The following is a 26,022-nucleotide window of genomic DNA, read 5'->3' on the forward strand; positions in this document are numbered from 1 at the left end:
GCCAATAATCACGTTTTTTTCTCTCAGCTGTTTTATTTTTAAGTGGTAATCTGAGAAATCCATTTTTTCTTTTTATTTTGGTGACATCTTTGGTGCTAAGCGCTCATTGCTGTGGTGTTTCTGCACTGCACTTCCCAGAGATCACCTGTCAATCAAACCGTGTGTCCAGTACTGTGACGTCTTTTTCCTTGGATTTTGTCTTGATGAAGTTTCTGTAAGTGGCGCTCTTTCCTTCGTCTGTTCAGCTATGGAGGCTATCGCTGCTCACGCTAACTACCCAGTCCTTTTATTTATTTCAAACAAATAGTTGTTGCTGCTACAGGAAATGTAAAAAAAAAAAAACATCACTTCCTTGTGCCAGAGGAATTTTCCAGGGAAAGACCTACCAGACACCGAGTGTTCAGAACAGCAAGTGTAACAAATGTAAAAGCTTTCATGAACTGGGTATAAGTCTCTATCGTTCAGCGAAATGGACGTTTATTTGTATGAAAACGCTGCAGATTATTACTTCAAGGCAGAAGCTCTTAAGATGTTGCATCATGGATCACCTCCTCCACTGACCCAGTGTTTTTACATCTTATAATTCCCCTGTTTTGGAACATCCAGTGTGAAAGATCATTTATTATGGCACCGACCACGTTTGTGTGGTCCTGACTGCGGGCGTCCAGTCATGTCTTGTTTACCCACAAAACCCCTTCAGTCGGCGTTCACAACATTCTAGCCGTGACACAAGGATGTACATCATGTGTTTGGTGCCATGCATGTGCTTCGCTCTGAGTCACTCCGCAGTTTGGGTGTTTTGATGCGTGTTTCTCCGACAAAACACAGAGCAATCAGCGCTGATGTTTACAACCGCTACTTGGAATTCTGTGTGTGTGTGTGTGTGTGTGTGTGTGTGTGTGTGTTAGCTTAGCCCTAGTAACACTTCATGGGTTTCGTGGTTCCTCCTTCTCCCCGATTGCTCAGAGAGGGTGTGGAGTTTCCTTTCCTGTTGTGCCTCTAAATGTCGGCTAGTCAACATTTTAATTACAGCCCTGTGTTCCTTAACGTTTCGGGCTCCCTTTGGTTTTCAATTGGGCTATAAGAGTCTGGCACAGACTGATGGACACGTGTAAAAATAACACAATGGGGTTTAGGCTTTGAGGCGAGATGAGAATTGGCCAGGTTGATGCTTTGAAGTCTTGTGTTTGGTGGTTGTTGTTGGTTAATCTTTGGTTAAATTGTCTCTCAACACTTTGATCTCCATCTTGAACAGCAACTGAAACCACATTCCCTCTGTTTGTTAAAACCGTATGATTATTACGGACTTAAGTTTGACACCATCCTTTTACAAGTAGCATAATTGGTTTTATGTTTTTGCTAGTGGTCATTGTTTTTTAAGAGTAGGTGTCACTGACATTGACTGACTGAGTTTGATTTGGATATCTCTCACCTTAGTCTGCCACGTAGCTAAAGAAATGATTGGAACAGGGTAATACATTTTTGCAGTTTCCTCACACACCCTCTTCATATCACACAGCCGCACCCTGTGATGCAAGTGCGAACTTTAAACTTCTCTATGCAAGTTTAGTTCATAAGAATAGCTATTTTCTGCAGAAGTGAAACTCTGTGAGTTCATTGGCCCTTAACACTAATCGGAAAATTTCGCTTTTTTGCTTCTGGCATGGAAGAGTTTTAGCCAAAGAGAAAGGATTTGTGTTATAGACAGACACAATGTGGCTGTGAATACAGATTTTGGCCATCACTTCTGCAGGTTGCAGGCCAAAACCACATTCAAACCTGGTTTTACCTGTTTACACTACATCATAATGCATATCCAATAGTCTAAAATGTTAGATGATGCATGTTATCGGAATCTCTCTCATGTTAATCCACTGTCAAATGATGAATGTTGTAAGAGGACAAAAGTTTGGAGCTATTTATCTCCACTTAACGTAAAAAGAATAACAGGCAGGAAATCCCAAGAGAGGTCCAGGCACTCTTGCCCCTGCAAAACCTCATGTAAAATGATGAAAACTTATGCAAATAACAATAAAAGTAAAAAGTAAGAAACCACCAAAGGGGCCTAAGACAGCAGGAGCCTGCCATTAACCATACATGTTGAATTTAATGTTGTATTTCTCTGTGTTTCAGGCCAGGAACAAGGAGACGGAGGCGCTGGCTGCGGCCAAGGTGATAGAGACAAAATCTGAGGAGGAGTTGGAGGACTACATAGTTGAGATTGACATCCTGGCTAAATGTGACCACCGCTACATCGTCAAGCTGCTCGACGCGTTTTACCACGACAACAAACTCTGGGTAGGTAACAGGCCCGCCCTGCAGAGCCTTCAGTGAGATCTGAAGTCTTTACCATGCAACTGTGTGGTGGTGTGGATTCAAATCTGGGTGGCAGCCTTATTTGCATGTCATCCCCTCTCTGTCACATCATCCCCATCACTCTTTACTGAGTACTATTAAACAAGTCAGCCACTGCAGAATTTATAATCAATAATCAATTTAAAATCAGATTGAGCAGTATTTTTGACCTTGCATGTGCGTGTTTCAGTATCGGTGTTTCCCACAATGTGTCAAGTCAAGACTGCAGTTACTGACTAACCTAAACACCTGAATAAACAACACACACACTTAATGATTTCTATCTACCAGCTCTGTGTAATACACAAGGACAAATATACTCAGTATGGAATGATAAAATCTAGTCTAATCTGTGACTGCCTTGTTAGTTTATCGCTACAGCATTTCATCTACAGTATATTTATTCTGTTCTACATATGAGACATCTGTTTAAAAATAAAAATAAGGAAAGGTGAATCATCTAAACGGAATGACGGAGGACCCATGGGTGACACAATGAATCAGTGGTGACCTAATCTTCACCCTGAGGTCACTGCAGGAACGCAGATCGACATCAGTTCAGTGTCTTCTGCTCTTCAGTTATTTTGCCTCTCCCCACTCTCTCATTGAGTCAACTGTAAACTTTCCAACTCTCTCTATAATCTCCCAGTCTGTCTGGCCAAGACAAATACTAGTGACCTCATGCTGGGCCATGACCTTAAATATCTCAGGAATTACAAGGCAGCGTAAAGACTAAAGATAGTTGTGTTCGTTTTTTCATTTTTTTTTTCCCCCTATAGAATTTGTGATGTTATTATAAACTTTGAAGGAATTCAGACTCATTCCACTTGTATGTGCGCATTTTTTATACTGTAGGAACATGTATATTTAAGAGTATATGCACATATATTTAGAAATGCGTCTTATTCTATTTCCAGTGTCCTTTGAGTGTATAAAGGGAGATGGAGAGCGATTTTAAGTCAGCTGACAAGCACAGATGTTGACATGACATTAGTTAAATAGTCAAAGTAGGGAAGTTACAATTTCTCAGTGGGGTCACTTAGTGTCAAGTGGAGACATAACCCCACTAATTTCACCATGTTTTCAGACCATTAATGAAGTTTGTATACATGTAGATTAGTGCTGAAATGATTAGTCAATCGATTAGTCGATGAATAGAAAATTAATCGATTAATCAATTATAATTTTGATAATTTATCAAGTAAAAATACCACACATTTGCTGTTTACAGCTTCACAAATGCTAAGATTTGCTGCTTTTCTCTGTTTCATATCATTATAAAATTAATACTTTGAGGGTTTTTTGGCTCCTGGTCAGACTAAGTAAGACATTTTTTTTAGAACACAAATGGCACAAACTTCAAATGTGACATTCTCACTACCATAAGAAGATGTGACCTAGGTTACTGCCTCTACGTCTCCACACACACACATGAAACACACACACACACTAGACAGGGTTGTACAGGTCATAGCTGGAATTCCTGAGCACGTAAGGTAAACGTCCCTCTTCATTCAAACCTGGACTTAGTGAGACTGTGTCAGCTTGTGGTGTTTAGTCAAACGTACAAACATCCCTACTTACAGCATTCAGACCACATGTGAGGTTCCTGTGAGTGTGTGTTTGGAGTCTCAGCTTTCACTCTATCTCACTTCCAAGTCTTTAAAAATATCATATATAATGTTCCGATACTACACTACACTATAGTGTAATCTCACTTACACACACACACACTCTCACTCTCCTTGCCGTCTGTTATTCTGACTATATTTTAAGAACAACCACACACACACACACACGCCTCTCTGGGACAGTATAAACACAAAGCCACAATTGATATTTTTACAATATTTTAAGGGTTTACAGCTGCATGTTTGAGGCATCAGACCATAAAACCCTCTGTAAAAACACGATATACAGTGAACAAGCTGTATGTACAGTAAGTATAGAACCTCAGTGCTGTGTGTGTGTTCTAGCTTTAGGATATGGAGAATTGGCCCAGTGGTTGGTGGCCAGGCCTCACTAACCTTGAGTTGGGTGGAGCGGGCAGGGGGTGGCATGGTGCATTCCTGTGCCCACCCACCCAGAGAGAGAGAGAGGGAGGGAGAGAGAGAGAGAGCTAGAGAGGGAGAGAGAGAGAGACAGAGACAGAGAGAGAAGGGCTGTTTGTTCCCCTTTAGGGACAGTTTGGTCTTGAGGCCGGCGAGGCAGCCAGACCCACAGCGTGAGAAAAAGGGGGCCTTTAACATACGGACGGCACTGCTGACATAAGCACAGAGGGAGAGAGAGATGGAAAGAAAGAAAGAAAGGGAGAGAGAGAAAGGGCAGAGGAAGACGGACAGATCTCCTTGATTTATACACATCATTTAGGTGTAGATGAAGCATTGTTATGTCTGTTGGACATTCTAAAGGCAAAGCAACCTGTCTTTTAAAAGGGCGTTAAGTAATCAATTACTTTTATCGATCTGTGTTGCAACAACATTGATAGAACTTGTCTCCTTATGGTGACCTTTAATTGACATTAATAATAAAGTCACATTTTTAGCGTGGCGTTAGGGGCAGATACCGTCACGGTTGGGTGTTTTCTCATTTGTAAATATGAAATACCGGGTTGTTATTAGTGTTAACCTGTTACCTGTTTTCCCTGTTCTCCCACCTCTTTTGGTCATTTACATATTGTGAAAGAGATTCATAAATGCTCACCGAAGCGCAAGAAATACCACCTGCTCTGGACAGATGGTATATTGTAGAAATTGTTACCCAATAAAAATATATTTAAATGATTAAAAAATCAATAGATGAAGTTACATTGTGTCCCAGGCCATGAATTCTCATTTTAATTGCCGCTCTGATTGCAGTTATAAAAGCCAGTTTCCATCTGATATGATTGGGTTTACCATGGCCAACATTGCCATGGCAGCAGTAGGACTGCATGAGGAGGAAGAGGTTTTCTCTGCCGTTGTGACACGTCTGTGCGGTCCGTGGCACTGACACACGCGTGGACAAGGTGTTGCATATGTAAAGCTTCATTAACATGTTGGTTTTGATTGGCTGTCACCCGGCCTACAGCTGAGGATAACACAGCGGTAATGTGGCTCCATCACGGTATTCACTTTTATGAATTACCGGGTCGCAGGTTTTGCCCGCCGCTATTCTGTTACTGCAGAGTTTTATGAATTAGACATATACTTGACTCCCTGGTTTGAATTAATGTCAGCTTATTAATATACATCCATATCTCATTTAAATGATTTGTGTGCATTCTGTGCCTGATGAACAGTGCTGGCTGCTGCCTTGACAAATGTTTTGTTCCTGGTTGTCTCTACATAACAAACACAGAGTGAACACTGAGTTACAATCATGTTGAGATAAAAAAAAAGCTTTGCAGTTGGTTCTTCCTAGTGATCAACACAAAGTATGTAAAATATTAGGACTTAATTTCCTCTTTCCTCAAAATTCTAGATGAAAGCTGACTTTACCTTTTTAATTCCACTGTAATCATGAAGGGGAGGAAACAGGATTAAAGTTGTTGGGTCCTAAGCCCTCAGCTCAGTTGTAGGAAGGTGCTCCTGACATTTTGCAGTGTATCATTGTGTGAGAGTGGGTGCTTGTATGTGTATGTCAGTGCTTGAGTGTCTTTATGTGTAATTAGTCTATGTGTATAATGTGTACCCGGAGTCTGTCTGTAACTCTTTGCTGAGTGCTTTTGCTTTGACAAGGAAGGAAGAGAGGCTTGAGCTCTGGCTGTAAAGGAATGCTGCCTGGTGTTGGAGACAGAGACAGAGAAACAGACGGACATGGACAGAGGCATCAAACAATCAGAGTGATGAAGAGATAGATACACAGATATGCAGAGAGAGAAACACTGACAGAGAGATACGTGTCAGAAGAGATCCAGTATCAGCAGAGCATTACTTTTTACTTTCTGCTTAGTGTTTCCTGCTAGAGAGGGCTTTTCGGTAACGTAACAAACAGCTTATTGTACAACTTGGCTGTCGCAACACAGTTCGATAGACATAGTCAATTGCTGTGCTGTTTTTGACTGGGAAATAATAATTTCGCCAATGATAAATCTGATCGATTTTGTGTTTAAATGTCAGCTTGTTAGCTAGCAAATCATAGTATCATGTAAGCCACTTTTACACGCACACAATACTATGACAATAGTGTGATTAAGTAGTTTAACTAGCTAACAAAGCCAAAACAACTGTTTAGGTTAACTTAACTGACTCTGATCAAGCTACAACATGTAGTTTTTGCAGTAATCATAGTAATTTAGAATTTCAAAACAAATCTACTTTATCAGACTATTTGTTTTTACTTATAATGTTACTTAATGGATCTACATCCACACCACAACACTCTTTTTCTTGTTCGGTTGTTCTATATTTAGCCATTATTTACGTACAGCCAATTCTCCAACTGGACCTCCATGTTGGAGCCAGCCGTGGTTGCTATGGAGATTTGTGATGCAACTGCAAAGCCCCAACAGAAGTCAGTATGTCGTGTCTTTGTTGGCACTTCCTCCTTTTTACACTCTCACACATGCCAAAATACACAGTTCAGAGAAAACACACTAAAACATTAGTTATTTTCAAAGTGTCATAAGAAGGAGAAAGATACAATGGCATTTCTTTCTTTATTTTGTTTTTGCAGTTTTGAAGCAGGTCTATTTTATTAGAACTGTCGAGCAGGGTTTTACGCTCTGTGGACTCCTGAGAAAATGAGGTGGGGAATCTCTGTCAAAGCTGTGAACTGGAGTAACACCCCAGTGTCGACGAGGTCCGCTCAGTTTAGCTTTAGCTTTTTCTAGAAAACTTTTTAGCTTTCGTAGACCGTGTCTAACTGGGTTCGGCTTGACTCAAAAGAGAAAGAAAATGGCCAAATTCTCACTATAAAACATTTGTACATAGGCTGAATCCAACTTGGCTTAGTTTAAGAATTCAGAGAATGAGCTTTGTGAAATGGCCGATTAACAGATTAGATTTATCTCTTAAGAGTGGACTAAAGAGTCGAGCTAATGCACAGAACTGTAACCAATAGCTACTGTATATTTTTCTAATACTGCTCAATTTCCATTTTCCTATTAAAACAGCAACACTGGCCACTCCAAATACGTGGCATACGTTGGCTGTTCAACAGATTTTTGGTGCTATGTCTTTACATGTCTGCACCTGAAATGTGTAATGATAAAATAATCTTGTGCGTGTGTGTGAGAGCCTGTGTCTGCATGTGAGTTCAGCCCATAGTGGGTATGCTTTGCATGCAGCCTGACCAGTCGGATCACATCTGTCACCAGAGCGCAACGTCGATGTCATCCGTATTCCAAGAATTCCTTCAAGCCGGGAGAGAAAATCTAGTCGGAGAGACTCTACCGAAAACACAAACCTTGTATTGATGGATACAGTATAAGCAGTTGCACCCCAAGCAGTTACCTCTGAAACAGTTTTGCAGTGTAAAGTAGTTTAGGTTAGTCAGTACAGTATGTTAGTATTGTAGTGTTGTGCATTTTGTTTTAGAAGATAAGTGTTGAGCAGAAAAAATGTGATTTGATTTTAGTATTTTGCAAAGAAACGTTGATTGCTTTCAGTTAATAAACCTCCCTCTGATAAAGTTTTAATGAAATTATGAAGTGTGCTGTCAAACAGGATTATCATTTGACTTGCATTAACTAGGCACTGCATAGAGACATAGCTTGGAAACGTACTTATCTCGTAAATTTCTCGGACAATCAAAATACTGCTGCGTCACAAATCTCACGCTCGAAAGATCAAAAATCCAAAATGTATCAGAACATGTTCATTTTCATTTTATTGTAGGTGTGTCTTTGTCTTGTGGAAGAGGTCAGACACTGCCGATGACAATCTAGCTTCTATCTGTCTCTATGATAAAATAAAGAGATATAAATGAAACATTGTGAGTTGGAGACAGGACAGTGTGCGGCACGTACTCAGTCTTTCAGATCTCAATCATGTTAGCAAAAGGATAAGATGTGAAACTGTCTTCAACATGACTGTGACGAAGACAGGCACGCACGAGGCCCCGGACCTCATAAGAGACCATTGTTTTACCTCTGGATGCTTGCCAAAAGTGACAGTCGTTTCTTATCTTCTGGGTTTCCAAAAAGTGTGTGTCGTTGCCTGAGTCTGTCTAAGTCTGAGTCTGAGTCTGAGTCTGTGTGTGTGTGTGTGTGTGTGTGTGTGTGTGTGTGTGCACATGTATTACTCAGTGGACTTCTTTGTCTCCTTGGATGTGATTCTTCTCTGTGTGTCTTTGTCTGGACTGAAACTCCGCACCCTGTCCAGTACCAGGTTGATGTTTTGATAGTGCAAGACTCCAATGGATAACTAGGAGTTGGTCCTTTGTTATGCGACACAAGAGTATATGTGTGTGTGTGTGTGTGTGTGTGTGTGTGTGTGATTGTGTGTGTGATTGTGTAAGTATGACATCACACAGCAGGTATGCTGCACGCCACTTGGGGTTGATCTTCGGTGACTTGGCATCCGAAGGCCACTTATTAAACACTGGTATTAAATCAGTGATTACACTTTTACGCATACACGTGTCAAACACACTGATACATTTATACATTGTTTATGAAGTGTGTATAAACAGACACACACACACACACAAACACACATACACAGACTGAGGTTAATGTACTCCAACTGCTCTCCGCAGGAATGTTATTAAATCTTAAGGTCTCCTCTTTGTTTTGTTTGGTTCCGTATTACTTGCATGACAGATTTAGAAATTTTCCTGACAGTAATGTGTGGAAGCGTGAGTGTGAGAGAGAGAGAGAGAGAGAGAGAGAGAGGCTGACTATGTAAGGAGAGGAAATGAAAGGTGATTGTTGGAAGTTAGTCTTGGCCAAGAGGACACCTTTTTAGGGAGTGATCTCTCTTTCTCTCTTTCTCGCTCTCTCTCTCCCTCTCTCCCTCTCTCTCCCTCTCTGTTTTACTTCAGTGCTGGACTGGTATTTATTTGGCAATGTGTCTCAGGAAGAGTGTGGAGTTACAGACTGACAGTTTGTTATCACGCACCTCAGTCTGAATCCAGCTCTCCACTTTTCACTTTGCACAGGATTCTTCTCTTCTCCTTGTGTGTGTGTGTGTGCGGGTGTGTGCACCTGCATGCACCGCCAACTGCATGCATATGTATATATTCTTGTGCAAAGACTCTTACTGTGTGTATAGCACTTTTACCACAGATGTCAAAGAAATGTTTGGCTCAGCCGGAGGAGGGAGTGCTGACAGTTAAACATTAACACTCCGCCGTCTACTAATAGATTCAGACTGAGTTACTTAATTACTTTAAAAGCCACATGATGAAGGCTAATGGAATCCTTTTTTTTTTTTTTTTCTTTCCCAAAACTCACCTTCATTCCCCAGTAATCCACCTGGTACTTCTGTTTTTTTTAGCAGCACTAAACAGATGCTTGGGGGAAGCGCTTGAATTGTTGCTACGTGACTATTGAAAACCCATTTGCAGTGTTCCGCTCTTTCGCTAAAAGGTGAAATATCGGCTCTCAACGCATCCTAATCTCTCATGCGACCGCTCATCCCTTCCATCGAATATAACAAGAAGAGAATCAAGCACATGCGAGGTTCCTGGTGGACATGTAACCTAAATTCTAAAGACTTGGTTATGATATTTTGTTCACAAAATGGGTCCTAGACACAGAATAATCACAGAATAATATTTAATCTGGATCACATTTAGGGCTTTCTGACTGGCTCTCTGCAGTCTGTATCTCCTGTGTCACTCTGGCATGTGGTAAGATACAGCTTGCATGTTATCCTATGCTCCAGAAGTGTTGTAATATTAATAGACAAAGATATATGTAAGCAATGGGGAAAGGTTAGGGTTGTCCAAAGCTTTCATGTGTCGAAATTAATGTACGCTGATGTTAATGGAGGATATTGCCCAATAGCTTTCTGCTGAGAGGCAATGTTCTCTTTCACAGTCAGGGGGGAAGGGTCACTTGTTATTGTTATTATTATATCTTCAAAATATTCTCAGAAAATACCTCACCCCCTCCTCTTCCCTACCTTCCTCCCATACCTGGGCCTTGTTTTGGTCATGCCTTGCCAAAAAAGAAAAAAACAAAATGCTCAACTTTACTCTTCGTTTTTCTTTGTTGTGTTTGCTGATGACAAATGGATTTTTCCAGTGACTAGGAATGTTTTCACATATTCTACTGATTTGCTGCTGTTATTTTTATCCCTTCCACTCCTTATAATTGGTTGCATGTTATGTTTGCGATACATAAATTTAAGCTTATTCTACTGTCACACTTAATGCGAGCTGCTCCTAAATCAGAGTGTCTGCTAACTGGCAAATCTAAACATGGAGATGGGGTTGCACACTTTCCTGTTAAAGTGCAAAAACTCCTTTCACAGTCTTCAGTGCTGATTGCTGCACTTGCATTTAATAGACAGTTTGTTTAAAACATGTTAAGAATCTGCATGCATGTCAGAATGATCGAGGATAATGCAGAGAAGTCAGTATATTGGAATAGGACAAGATGAGACAGGAAAGCTGTCATGTATTCGCAATGCTTGGTCAACTTGAACCTCATCTTCTCTTCTCCCCTTCTTTCCCCAGATCATGATCGAGTTCTGCCCTGGAGGCGCTGTGGATGCCACAATGCTAGGTAGATCTCTCTCTGTCTCTCTCTCTCTCATGTCTATTTCTTGCTTTGTGTGTATTTTCATAAGCACTCCACCTTTCTCCCTCTGTCACACACAAGAGTCAGGTTCCATACCTGCGGCAGTGCTATAACTTGCCCCGTCCCTTCAGCGCTGGCTCTGAGGAAATGACTTAATTATAGAGGAATGATCAGAGGCCAAGGACGTCAGGTGCTGTTTTTAAAGCTCCAATCTTTACGTCGAAAAATGGTTGCATGGCTGCTTGGTGCACAAATTTGGGAATGGAATTTTACCAAACAAATTGATCTAGAAGGCCAGAATTGCAGACAATACTCTTGATGTGCACTTCCAACTAGAAACAGATGTTAATTTTGCAGTATTTCATTCATGCCGGATATTTAATTTTGAAACCATGATTCAGTTTTTCTCTTTACTTTCTTTCTGAAGTTTATTTAACAGGGTAAAATAAAAACATAAACCTCCAAGAAGTCTGATGCATTGCACAGAGATATAGCTAAACAGCTACTTTTCATACCCAGTCCCTGGGCAGGTGAACAGAAGTACAATATACATACAAAAAATCTTCAAAAATAGGATGAAATATACATAAACTACATCAGACTTTACATAAAATTACAAAGCAGTGTATATTAAACCACAGGAAATTTACAACGGCAGTCTAATCCATTCCATTAAAATCCATTTGTAATGGTTACACTTAATGTGTGTCTCCAATCATATAGTTCTAATTCTATTCACATTTCTGCCAGACATACTGAAACCAGCCACTGGCTGCCAGTGGATCTGTATGACTAGACTCCGATCATGTATGGCACTTTTACTAATTTCGTATGCTGCCTGTGAAGCTCTAGAAAACAGTCAGACATGGTGGAGTCCCCCGGTGTGGGAAATCCCCCTGGTGTGTTTTTACTGGGTAATCCACGACCTCATATAACCGTCTGTACCCCCACTGCAGCTAACCAAACACACAGGCAGCAGAGTGAAGTCTGTGGAGCAGGACCGGCTTGCATTGGTGAAGCGTTGGCTGATCTAGGATCGAGCAACACGATCTCAAATATGAATCCTAGATTAGCACAAGTTAACATAGATTCACTATCCTTCAGCTCTGAGATGCTTGACACGTATCATCCTAGTTTTTTACCTTGTAATGTTTATTCTTGTGGAGTTCACACACTGATTCTTAGTCCTCAAGACTTCTTATAGCCATGATTGGTATGTACACAAAGTAGGGAATGTGCAAGGTGTGCACAGTAATTAGCCCTGTAAAAATACCACTTCACCATTATGGGTTTTGAGGCCTCAATTTAGCAGTGACTAACCCCTTAATTATTTTCTTTCTGTTACTGTACCCTCTCCCCTTCTCGCTCCCTGCTCACCTCCGGTCCTCTCCTCTTGTCTCCTCTCTCCCTCCTCCACCCTCACCTCCTCTCCCCTACCTCCTGTTTCCCCTCTACATCTCCTATCTCCTTCCTCCTCCTCCCTCCTCCTCTCGTCTCCCCATTAGAGTTGGATCGTGGGCTGATGGAGCCGCAAATTAAGGTGATCTGTCGCCAGATGCTGGAGGCTCTGGTCTACCTCCACAGCATGAAGATCATCCACAGAGACCTCAAGGCTGGCAACATCCTCCTCATGCTGGATGGGGACATCAAACTGGGTGAGGTTTCAGACTTGTTAAAAAAAAAAGGGGGACGAAGATGCAGTTGATTCGTCTGCAGACCTCTCTCAAGATCCAATAATTAAACTGTATTGTATCTATCCTGACTTGTTTTTCTTTTTGAGAGGTTGCACTGTCAACTTTATATTAATTTCAGGTACTTTGATGCATGAAGCTGGTGTTCCAAACCTAGCATTTCTCATCAGTGCAGTTTTCCAAAAAACACAAGATTTAGTGCTGTCAAGGACTGAAAGCATGTTGGTGCACAACAATGACCATTATTCATTTTGCCTATAGGGCACATGGTGTTCAAGTGGCGCTCTGTCTGTGCCAACTGAATAGACAAGCAAAGTTAGAAACATAGCTTGCACTATATGTTGAGAAGGTAATCCCATTTGTAATTAAAATAAGAATTCCGGAATCTTCTCGGCCAATTCCGGACACACACACTTGGATGCAGTTTCTAGTCTTTTAGCGCAATTTTTTTTTAATAAGTAGGCTAACCTGATGAAAGGACATGAAAGTGACATGACATTATGCATATTCAAGAGGCAACATTTTTTATTTCATATCAAAGAGTATGTATGTCTGATTTGGCTAAGGGTATCCAAAATTGGTCAACAGTATCCGAAATTGGCCACTGGTATGTGAATGGTATGTTGCACTAAAGTAGCAATAATCAGATGGGAGTGTAATAGCAAATGTTGCAGTATCAATTTAGCTAATGCTATCCTCATTAGCTTTTACTAGAGTGAGAGACTTTGGTGCCAGAAAAAATGAGATACTTTAAAAAGGTAGATGCAAAGTTAGAAACACAGCTTACATGACACACTGAGGCGGTAACTCATTTGTAATTAGCTGTATGTACTTGCCTTCACTTAAGTATAGCGATAATCAGATGGGAGTATAAAAGCCAGCTAATGTTGCAGTATCAAGTTATATAGCCCTATTTGTTTATGCTTGAGAGACTTTAATGCCCCCCCCCCCACACACACACACACACACACACACACACACACACACACACACACACGCACACACGCACACACACACAAAAAAGCCCCGCCACCGCTGAGGTAAACTGCCAGCTGGTGGGAAACTCTTACCTTTTACTTTAACAGCATCACTCTCAGAGGTGAAAACCTTGTCTTGAAGGAACATTCTCTTCCCCACACTTCTAGAACTGGAATTCTCTTCCCTCACTGTTCCAGAACACTGGACTGATGCTCTGTGTTCCGCTCACATGCCTTTCCAGAACATTGGCTCAGCTGTAAGACGACCTCTGACCCTTCTGTTGTGGGTAGATGGTGGAGGATATAAACAGCGTGGCATTTGATCTATTACCTGCAGGGGTACAGTGTGGGGGAAACCCACCTAAACTTATTTTGCCCAAGCTACTGTAATTTCCAATTGTGTATGATGATGTGTTAACTAACTCTTGGACCAAATTTCTGAAGCCTGGAGATGTATAATCTGTTATAATAATCTTTCCTTATTCTTGTGCCTTATCATATTTCACTGAGCAAAACCAGGCCATCTCCAAAATGATGCTAGTATAACTGACTCTCAGATAAACAACACATTCTCATTGCACATTGTAAGTTATCTTTGGAAAGTGGGTCTGTTGTCTCTTCGTCTCACACACACACACACACACACATCGGAGGCCCTGTGCCCCTCCTGAGGCACCGCAGGGGGATCATAAATGAGCGTTGTGTGAGAAAGCTGCATTCTGCAAAGTTTTCTCCTTTTATATTCTAATTTATGGGCTTTTTGAAGATTTCTCAGCATTCCTGACATTGCACAGTCGAAGGTTTGGATCCAGCCAAATGGTCAATATGATTTCTATTAAAGCATGGCTCGGCCAACGCTGTGTCTGATTGTCATAGATGCTTTATGTAAGTGTCAGTCATGGGAGCGGAGGGGAGAGAGAAACATCTCTCCTCCACATTGTTGTCTTTTTAAACGCCTGCCCAACATTTGGACCTTCTGGGATGAAGATTAAACAGATTGTGCTGTGCAAGGAAAACACTCAATCATGAGATCACTAAGCTTTCAGTCTAATTCAATTAGGTTTAATTTGATTCAAAATGTTTATTATCCCCCAAGAGACATTTGGTTTAGTTATTCTTCATATATTTTTACTGTATGTCTTTATTTTTAATTCTAATTCAATTTTCATTAACACATTTTCCCAGGCACTGTGTTCATTGAGTTTGACGTGTCCTACTAGCTGAAAACCTTTTCCAAAGCCTCACATACTTCCTTCAAGACACCACAACTAGATATAATCACTGGGAGTTGCCTCTCTTAACTCATTAAGTCATGACACTGGCTCATTTACAGCCTCCAGAGTTATCTAACTATATATTAATGCAAACAAGGCAGCAATTAACTGTCTTTGAGGTGAGCCAAATATACCAGCCCATGGTGCATAGCGAGAAAGAATTCCCTGAGAATTATCTGATATATTTTTTTTATACTGTAAATGCAGCTTAGCTTGCAGTCGGCACCCTGGGCTTATTTTTATATAGATCTTCAGAATAGGACTATTGATCTAGGATCAGTTTGGCTTATTTGACCAATTTAAAAACACTGGACAACAATTATCAAGGACAAAAAAATTGTCTTGCTGCTGTGTCAAGGTGATGACCTCCAACAACAACACTGGATTGTTATGCATACTCATACAGGAGAATAAATGCATTATTTTGATTTTTCACTTAAAATGAATACGACTCTAGAACAGTACTTCCATTCTCAGAAAATTGACTTAATATGAGTCCTAGTCTTCTGGGCTTGCAGTCAGAATACAGCAAGAAACCTGTTTACATTTTCCTCTGGAACATTTATTCTTGTCCATGGGTTCAGTGCATGATGGTGTGGTGCATCATGAGAGCCCTCAGGTGCAGCATACAGTGTTTTGCTTATGAATAATATGATGCTTCTTGAGAAACACACCCTTGGTGCTTCTACTCAGGAACATGGATTGAAGGCAGTGATATACAGGGCAAATATTTTGGGCAATGCTGAGGAGCGGCTTGGCACAAGGATCTGCCTTGGCATTGTTGCGTCAATTACAATAGGGAGCCCCAAAAATTGCCTTGTGTGTTGCAACCTTTAGAATGTTTGGTATGATGATGATTCTCTGGTGGAGCCTTGAAGTGGCTTCTGTGGGGTTACAAGTATGTCACATTAATTACATATGCTCAGGCTGAGTCATTACTTATTGTACAAGTATTTTACCAGTGTATGTTACTGGTCTTTCAGGATATTGACATTGATCCCTGAAACCTCAGCTGATATACTATATGTGCTGTAATACTATTTTTTTGTCTTTAAGAAGTAAACTCTTTCTGCAGACTGCAACAGACCAAATGATATGTTTGACTGGGAATTCAAGGACATTTGGACTGTAGTCTGTGAAACCAAGACAGTCACTTAAGTCCCCGTAATAGAACATGCCAGTTTGTAATTGAAGCAGTTAGTCTGCTGTCTTATGAGTGAAATCCTTGGCTCCTCTGCCAAACACTTGTCTAATCTCAACCCAGGGCGTGCTACTAGTAACATTCTGTGATGTGATTCTGAAATGTGTTCAGCCAAAGTCAAAATAACACCCCTATAAGCTCAGGGTCATGTCAGGGAACGGGGATCGCTTGTTTAGGACACAGGGCTTCTGCTATAAATTCAGTGAGCTCGCTTTGCGTCTCTGCCCACCATGATGTCATGACAGCTTTACGAGCTGGAAACATATCTGTCTGCCCCACTAGAGGAGAAAAGAGAGGATGGGAGGGGTTATCAATCAATCCCCTCTTGCTAAGAATTACTGTTGTGGAATGTCTTTTAACTTTCTCAACCTGTCTTTTTTGTTGTCTCTCTTCGTCCTTGTAGCTGATTTTGGCGTGTCGGCAAAAAACACCAAAACCTTACAAAGAAGAGATTCTTTCATTGGAACGCCATATTGGTGAGTAACTCATACACCAAACATGAGAACAGCATCAAGTGAAAAAGGATTGCACACACTGCTTTGTGTGAGCTATAGATGCAGTGGATGATTACTTCTTAAGAGCAAACTTGAACTGAATGTGTTTGTACCAGAGGTGTGACCGAGTCAACTTTGCTCGAGTCCCAAGTCAGTCTTAAGTCTTGAGGCACAAGTCCCAAGTCTAAATCTAGAACACCAAGTCAAGTCAGAACAAATCAAGAGTCCAGTATCAATTCAATTATCTTAAAGAAAACTAAATATCTAAGACGTTTCAGTGCAATGTGGTTTTAATAGGATTAAAACTTGGTAAGAGCATCATGAGTTTGATTTCTATAATCAGTTTCAACATCAATAAATTCAATCATTCCATACAAATTCAGAAAACAGAATTTAAATTCAGTCGTCTGGTGGAACAAATCTCATCACTTTCACTCTAAGTCATTTACACACACACACAATCTTTTGTCAAGACTTTAGAAACCTTTCAAATCATCAAAGTCAAGTCCCAAGTCAAGTCAAGTTTCAAGTATTCTCTTCATACATCAAGTCAAGTCTCAAGCAATTCAAATTGTTGACTCGAGTCCCCACCTCTAGTTTGTGCACACACATATACATGCCCACACACACACACACACACACACACACACACACAGTTGAGTTGTGTACTCAACTCAATACCTTAACCCTCTATTGTTTTCACAACAGTGCAACTCTCTCCACGTTGACGGCTGCACTGTGTTGGTGTTGCCCTGAACCTTGTTCCATAGTGCTATTCCCTCTGTGAATATGGTCAGTCACAGTTAACCATTGACTAGAACAGGCTATCATCAGTCTGGAATACCCTCCCGGCACAATGAAAACTTAACCCTTCCCTTTATGTGCTGAATAGAATATTAGCGACAGTCTTGGCGTACACCTTTCACTGAACGCACTGATAACCAAAGTCAACATGAAACGGGGAGTAAACAATAGTTTCTTAACACTTCTTAAGTAAATCTAAGAGCTCAGATTGTGGCTCTGTGCTATGAGAGCCGCTTTGCAAATTGTCAGCAAACACACGCTGACTGGAGAAGCGTGCTTGATGTTGACACACGCAAACTAGTGAGTAATGAGAGTGAGGAAACTCTCTCTGCAGTAATCACCAGCTAGTCACTGGCTGCTCTCATTCAGAGATACAGTATAATGTTTGTAACTATAGAAACGATAAAACCAGATTGAGGCTGCTCTCTCTTTATGGTTTGCTGTGTCAGTTTATGGTTGTTTTGAAAAGTTGTCAGGTAAACCTTTGAAACCATATGAAACCATTGAATCATATCTTTCCAACATGATTTCACGCTTCAAATGTTTACTGCTCCAGTTATTTATTAGCTGCGTCACCTTGTTCTCAATCATGCTCAATAACACAAGTTACTTTTGACTGCTAATCATTAGGACACATACACCTTGGGAAATACTTAAAAGATGTTAAAGATCTGATCTTGGATTTAAGGTGCACATGGCCAGACGCACACACAAACAGCCTCCAAGTTCAGTAATCCCAGATGGACAGCTGAGGAGAATGATGCCACCATAAGATGCCAATATCATGAACGCTGCATCAGTGTTTGTCCTTGAAGGGTTTCATTCCAAAATGCTATATATCCATTTTGAAAAATGTTGCTACCTGACTCAATATTATTTGAAAAAAGAACTTATTTTATCAAAAATTTTACTATTTTATAAGCAAATGTCTTAAGATGACTTCTAACTTAAACCCATGATGTGCTTAACTTTCATGCCAACAGTCAATATGGGAGAGTGGGTATCTATTTTTGGAATACAACTCTTCCCTTTCTTTTCCTGTTTTGGTGTTACTCTCTTTATCAGTCTTCTACAGGCTTCTGTGTTTTTGCATACTGTGGTTATGTGTGCTGTGATGCCTGCACTCTAAAATTGCAGTACATGTATTATGCTTGAAAACTTGTAGAATAAGGAAGATCAAGTGCTCTTCATTTTTTAATATCTTCATATTTTAAACATTTGCTGCACATGCTCAGCTTTATTTTATCCACAACCATGTCTCAGAAAAGTCACATGATGCACTTTTTCACAAAATAGTTAATTCTGTGGGGAGGATGACACCCCACTCAACACCTTGACTATTCCTTTAAGCCTGGTTTAAGATAATACATCAATAACATGCAGTGTAGGTCTCATAGCTTGTTGTCTGTAGAGCTAAAATAGTTTTGAGCGAGGATTCGGTGCCCTGCATTATGTCCTGGTCCCTACAAAACTTTAACTGTTGCTTTGTGTGTCTGTTTTGTCTGTGTCCAGGATGGCTCCGGAGGTGGTAATGTGTGAGACCATGAAGGATGCTCCGTACGACTACAAGGCGGATATCTGGTCTCTGGGAATCACGCTGATCGAGCTCGCCCAGATTGAACCCCCGCACCATGAGCTCAACCCCATGAGGGTCCTGCTGAAGATAGCCAAGTCGGAGCCTCCCGCCCTGGATCAGCCAAATAAATGGTGAGAGCTACGTTTAAAATCAGTCCGATTTCAGCTGGATTGTACGCATTGGTCAATAATCTTCCCATGTAAAATGTGCCAATTGAGAACAGAAAGTTGGGTTGCATTGTAGAGGAATGGAAAATAGAAATAGAAACCGAGTATATAAAACACTGGGAACGTCTTTGGGTTGTAGCCTCTTTTGCACAATCCATGTCTCATTGGTTTCAGCACTGAATATGACAGGTGAAGTCAGTAGGGGATCATTTTTTTTCACCTCGATTCACCTGGTCAGTCGATTTCATGGAATATGAGCAAGTAAGCGTTCCCAAAATTTTGCACACTCAGTAAAGAGTCGACACTCTATATATCACATTCTCCTCCTCCTCCTCCTCCTCCTCCTCTCCACCAGCGGTCCAGTTTGGCCGCTCCAAAACTACAGCCACAACTCAGCGAAGAGACAAGACTGTAGCGAGTGCAAAGCTGTGGCTTTTTCCAGTCCGTTTTACGAGTCTGAGTGTTCCATTTGCAGCACGTACAGCACCGCATAGCTGAAGTTATCGGGTGTTGAACGTGGGGAGCCTACTCATCACCTCTGCTGAAAGCTTTATTTGTATTAAGAAATATCGCTGCGTTTAAGAACCAAACGATTGCTACCCGCGAGGAGTTATGCAGCCAACTGTACCAGCGCCACATTCCTGGAAATGCTCTGTTCTCTGTTTGCTATGTCATGAAGTTATCTAAAAAAAAAACAACACAGCACCTCTCCCCTCCCTTCCTCCATCCCTCCTTCCCTCCCTCCTTTCTTCATTCCTTTTGTTTTGATTAATACCTTTTCCTTGTGTTTACCTAAGGTCGCGGGAGTTTAAAGATTTCCTGAAGAAAGCTTTGGATAAAAACCCAGAGAGCCGGCCGACTGCGGCACAACTCATAGAGGTACGCCCCGATACACAATGAGCACCTATAACTTAGTGAGTATTGTACAACATGGGCGCTTTGATGCACGATGGGGCATTGTCCGCTTTCTGTCCTTATCTTGCACTGGCACACAAACACACACGCACACACATACAGAACCTTATCAGTTAATCTTCTATTTTGAGCCATGAATGGAGTGATCTATGCTAGGGAGGTGAGCGGTGCCACGTGGAGGGCGTGGGCGTGGGGGTGGTTAGAAAGAGGTATAGGACATTTGGAAGAGGGCAAGGCCAGACAAGAAACAGACCAGGTGTAGACAGATCCAGAGTGTGTGGGGTGAGAGAGAGAGTGAGCCGATGATTGGGAAAGAACCAGAGAGAAAAGGTGAAAGAACAAAGCTACACTACCAGTCAAATGTTTGGACGCACACATTTTTCTTTATTTTTACGATTTTTCCCATTTTAGAATAATAGTAAAGACATCGAAACTATGAAATAACACAAATGGAACTATGCAGTGACCAAAAAAAGCGTTAAACAAATCAAAACTATCTTATATTTTAGATTCTTTAAAGTAGCCGCCCTTTGCCTTGATGGAAAGGCAAAGGCTTTGGAAAGAAATCCATACATAGGCATCAACTTTTTATATTTGTCTAAGAAACAAATTTCAAGGATTTAAGCATAAGCCTTTAGATCAAAATGGCTTTAAGATAATGAAAAACATACTACATTCAATCAGGTGTGTCCAACTTTTGACTGGTAGTGTAAAGAAAAGGCAAATAAAAGGGAATGTTCAGGATTTTTAGAAGCCGATCCTATTTGCCTCCTTCCACGTTTTTACCTTGGGACCCCAGACTTGTTGTCTCTGAAATATTGACACCAAGAAATATTACTCTCAAAATCATTGACAAATCCTCTCAAATAGTTGTATTTCTTCTCTTAATATTAGTAGAGCTACAAAAGTATCAGAATCCCTTTGTTTGCCAAGTACAGTAAATGCACAGGGATTTGTCTTGGTGACACTGGTGCAGCAACATACAGTATAAACAACTCAAATGGTCCCAGAAGTGCACTTTGGCACACATGAGACAACAGCACCTCACATTTAAGTGCAAGGGGGACTTTGACTTGCAGTATCATTGCCAATAAACACTGAGAAACACACTGGTGCCAATTTCTCTGGCACAAAAACTCTTCCGTCAAAACTGTTTTGATGTTCGTGGAGGAGCTTTGACAAGTGATCCATGGGAAAGGCTTCTCAAAATCCTGAATCCTGAGATGAAGAGGGAGAGGGGAAAGAATGGAAGAGAAAACAAGTGAACAGGGTGTGGATGAAAGAGAGAGAGAGAGAGAGAGAGCAACATCCATTAAAATTCAAAAGCCACAGTTTCCTGTCTGCATCCCACAGCTGAGGGAATGCCAGCTATTTACATTCCCGGTCTCAGCCAATAGCATGTCTGGATCACTCCGAGCTCGCCACCTCTGGCCAATTAGAGAGAGGGGGAGACGAATACCCTAGACCAAGGCCTTCTGGGAATTCTGCATGTGCTCCCCAGTCGGGGAGAGACGGGCGCGGTCCGGTTTTGGTGCCGTGCCGGAGGTTTCAGATGGTTATCATGCCCCTGCCGCTCCTAACGGCTGTCAGATAGCGTTTAGATAGCTGGGGATAAATTCCGCTGAGTAATGGATGCTGGCTGATGATTGCGGGCTGTAAATGACCGCCAGTTTATGTCACACTTGCTAGGTCAGACTCATTATTCCAGTTAATCCTTCGGGTGGTCTGAATGTGAAAAATGCATGTAGTACAGTAGGTAAAAAGGCAAATAATGATAAATCATAGATAGTAGAGACAGGAGTATAGGTGGATATATTTTTTTTAGTGTGTATGACTGCAAAATTAAGAGCGGAAGCTAGATAATGTCTTGGTCATCAACTTTTTTTAAGGGAGGGACTAACCCTACCAGTCAAAAGTTGGACACACCTGATTTGAATGTAGTATGTTCTTCATTATCTTAAAGCCACTTTGATCTAAAGGCTTATGCTTAAATCCTTGAAATTTGTTTCTTAGACAAATATAAAAAGTTGCCTATGTATGAATTTCTTTCCAAAGCCTTTGCCTTTCCATCAAGGCAAAGGGCGGCTACTTTAAAGAATCTAAAATATAAGATAGTTTTGATTTGTTTAACACTTTTTTGGTCACTGCATAATTCCATTTGTGTTATTTCATAGCTGTCTTTACTATTATTCTAAAATGTGGAAAATAGTAAAAATAAAGAAAAATGTGGTGTGTCCAAACTTTTGACTGGTAGTGTATATATGCAGGGGTATGAACTGTAAGCTCTCTCTCTCGCTACTGTTTGTGTCTGTCTTCCTCTGCCCTCTCTCTCTCTCTCTCTCTCTCTCTCTCTCTCTCTCTCTCTCTCTCTCTCTCTCTCTCTCTCTCTCTCTCTCTCTCTCTCTCTCTCTCTCTCTCTCTCTCTCTCTCTCTCTCTCTCTCTCTCTCCTCTTGTATCCCTCCCACTTGTGTGCATGTATGGAATGTATACAAAACAGCATGATACAGCATCTGTGGCTGGCTGGAGACCATCTGGATGAGTAGCACTCATTAGACTGTATGTAGCTGCTTCTCCCAGGACTAGGAGTTTTCAGGGGGTTTTTTTTGCCCACATAGCACCCATTCATTTATAATGGGAGATCACTGTTTTCCTGCCTTTTTCCTGCTTTTTGTTTCTGATCATAGTACACCTGTATGTAGGATAACTTCACCATGGGATTACCTGTCTACTTTATATCCCAGCCTGGGCTTTGTAATGGTTTTGCAACGTCAACATGCATACACACACACACATACACACACTCCCCTGTCATTACTATACAGGTAACTCTGCCTTCCTGCTGTCCCTCTCCTACTACTCTGGTTCCCAAATAGCCCATATGGTTCACATTTAACCATTTCACGCCTTGTCGCCAGGCAGCCATCCATATAAGACCCAAAATGGCCAGACTCGCGGGGCCTAAAGCAATGGAAACATCAAAGACAGGACATAAGCTCCATTGATCCGCATCTTAATCCAAAATGGCGGTAAAATAACATCATTAGATCCAACGGGGCTGCAATACTACACCGTCAGCGTTTCCCCCCCCCCTTTGATTCGCCCCAGTGAAACTGGGTTTAGCTGGAGCAGGGGTGGTCTGGGTTCAGTTGTGATAATAAACAGTTTGAAGTTAAAATCTCAGAAGTGCGCTACTGTAGGTGTTGTAATGATCCTTAAGGGGAAAGGAGAAAGGGATACACTGCTAATATTTTGTTTCAAACCAGTTAATATTACTGAACAATGTAGACTTGGACCATTAGTTGGGGCCATTGGATAAGAATGTTTTATAATCCATTTTTGTCATTCAGGTTTTTGTATTGGATAAATTCTGATACCCATACAATATCTGAGACCAATATCTGATAACTAATATCCATATTGATATATCCCTAGAAGCTAGGCTAACACATTTTCTTGAACCACATCAGTCTATATATGCTTTTTACTCAGCTCAGGATCCATCTTGAATTCATTTACCCTTTTCCTGGGATCCAGGCTTGAGATATAGTTCAGACTCTTGTTCTGACCCGTCATTTTGACAGCACCTCCACAGGAAGCCCAGAATGTCATGCCATTTTGCTGTTGAGGAAGGGGAGGAGCAGATGGCCTCTATATAGAGTGTCTGGGTTATTTATTTTATTTCACTTTTATGCACGTACACCCCCCTGCACCGCCGCCACCACCACCACCACACCCACTTACAAGAAGAAGAAATACTGCTTAGCTCAGTAAATAGGATCCCAAATTCACAGATGGGGTTCTTTAGGTGTTATTGGTCGCACAACTGCAAATTATTTAAAATGGAAGATTACTGTTTTCATGTTTTTCAGGATTTTTTTAGTGTGTTCTTGATGACAACCCTGCAGCTTATTCAGCTCACTCGGTACCAACACAGGTCCCTGCTGTGGTTTTGACAGACTGATGGCTGTTTTCTGTCTGTGAGAATGTTCTCAGGAAGTGGTGCTGTGGTGTTGGTGGAGTCTAAATCATTTCAGTTCAACTCGTAGTGGGGCTTGAGTTACTGGTATGTCCTTCCTCTGCCTCAGTAGCTGGGTTTCGAATTGAAGTACATTTGTGAAAATTAGGACATAGCAAATTGGGAAGGCTGAGCAGAAATGGCAAATTTTAATAAAATGTCCTCAATATTGCAAAAAAGTTTATGCTCACTTGTGATTAAATTTCCATGTTGTTTTCCTTGTGAATGTGTTTTCTGATGTTGCTTTAACCTAACATTCAGGAAGCCAATTTATTTGCTTGAACTCAAGTTAATGGAAACTTACATCATTTGCATTCTATGTCTTGCAACATTTCAAAAGTTTACTTACAACTTGCTTCACATTTGGATGGAAGCATGTTACATAATTGGAACTTAAGGTCATTTTCAGAAGAAGAAGCCTCAAGTCTCTGATACACTAGGACATATGGGACAAAAATGTATCTTAAATGCTTCCAATAATACTCTCTTAATTGGGAAATGTTGCCTTAAATGTTGTCTGTTTTGTCCATAAGTTGTCCAAGTTGTGTGTGTGTGTGTATATATGAGGCCTTTGATGTTTTTTTTTATGTTTTCATACCATGTTAATGTCTGTGTCTTCCAAACTGGATAATAATAGATAATATTCAGTGCCGTTTGAGCCGCTAATAAACAGCAGCATCACTTAGCAGAATTGTTTCCCTCTGCCTCGCTCTGTCTTCTCCCCTCTGCAGTGTAATAAACGGCTAGATGGCACTCAGCATTTACCTGAGTCATTAGAGAGTAGCTGACTGTTGTTTGTCATTGGAGAAGTTAAAAGCTAAGGGCTAATGCGGTCCTCATGGACAGGACCCAGCACACAAACAAACCCCTGTGCGCGCACGTACACACACACACACACACCATAATCTTCTTGCAGCCTTCCCCTTTGCCAGCTGTACCAATTAAATTACACTACAGTGCAAAGCAGCTGAATAATAGATGATAGGTCTTTTATCCCTGCTGCACTCACCTTTTAATTTAGCTTTTATTCTCTCGCCGCTCGCCTTTTTATTGCCTCGTTTGAGCCGCGGAAAAACACTGTTTTCTCCTTTAGAAGTTGCAGGATATACATAGCTTGCTATTTTAAGGACATGCTGTTAGTTTTGTTTCATCAGTATATCATTCATAGGGACAGTTGTATTGTAGAGTGACTGCTGATCAGGAGCTGCCAGGTGGTAGATAGGGTGACAGCAGTGAAAGTCTCCCCTTGCCTGCACTTTCTTGCCTGTTGTCTTTCAGTCTCACTCCTCTCCTGGTGTTAACATTGTCCAGAACCCATGCTTGTACTGAAGCTACTGTACATGCTTGTCTGCAGCAGTTATTTTTGTTGTTTTCACCAGAATTTACTTTCATTGAGTCAGCACACTTCCTCTCCCTTTTCTCTTTTAACTCATTGTTTTTCTTTACCCCGGCATGTCATAGCACATTTCCTGCAGGCTTTTCTCGTCTGATTTAAATAAAGACAAATACAGCTAAAGTAGTGACACATAAAATGGCCAGAAGTCAAACCACTACCAGCATATTTACCGACATATATTGGAGGTTATCTCTTCTTCTTCTTCTCTCCCCATTCCTGTACTTGCAGCGTCCCTCAAGCATGGCTGTTTCATGGTGGTCTACTGACACACACACACACCAGTTTAATGGTTGTATGTGTGTTTATTCTGTGGTTACATCAATCTTTTCAATCTCTCTCCCTCTTTGTACTGGCAACACCCAAATGTTATCTGGTAAATGTTTATGGTATTGTTTACAAGCTCATTTATGCTCAGAATATGGTGCGTAGATTAAAAATGGGAAACTGAACGATGGGTGGTGTAAACTGAAAAAGAAAGAAATGTT

The 26,022-nt window shown here is 41.1% G+C and overlaps 1 protein-coding gene across 1 annotated transcript in view; it reads left to right on the forward strand.

Annotated features, from left to right (window-relative positions):
* Positions 1 to 26,022, forward strand: part of stk10 (serine/threonine kinase 10) — a 58,631-nt gene that overhangs the window by 14,836 nt on the left and 17,773 nt on the right. Inside the window, exons 2-7 of the mRNA XM_071916312.2 lie at positions 2,134 to 2,298; positions 10,963 to 11,011; positions 12,532 to 12,681; positions 16,573 to 16,645; positions 18,980 to 19,174; positions 20,008 to 20,089. Coding sequence (XP_071772413.2) covers positions 2,134 to 2,298; positions 10,963 to 11,011; positions 12,532 to 12,681; positions 16,573 to 16,645; positions 18,980 to 19,174; positions 20,008 to 20,089 — 714 coding nt within the window. The remainder of the gene's footprint in view (positions 1 to 2,133; positions 2,299 to 10,962; positions 11,012 to 12,531; positions 12,682 to 16,572; positions 16,646 to 18,979; positions 19,175 to 20,007; positions 20,090 to 26,022) is intronic.

The sequence above is a fragment of the Centroberyx gerrardi genome, chromosome 11 (genome assembly GCF_048128805.1).
Source record: "Centroberyx gerrardi isolate f3 chromosome 11, fCenGer3.hap1.cur.20231027, whole genome shotgun sequence".
Classification (NCBI taxonomy): domain Eukaryota; kingdom Metazoa; phylum Chordata; class Actinopteri; order Beryciformes; family Berycidae; genus Centroberyx; species Centroberyx gerrardi.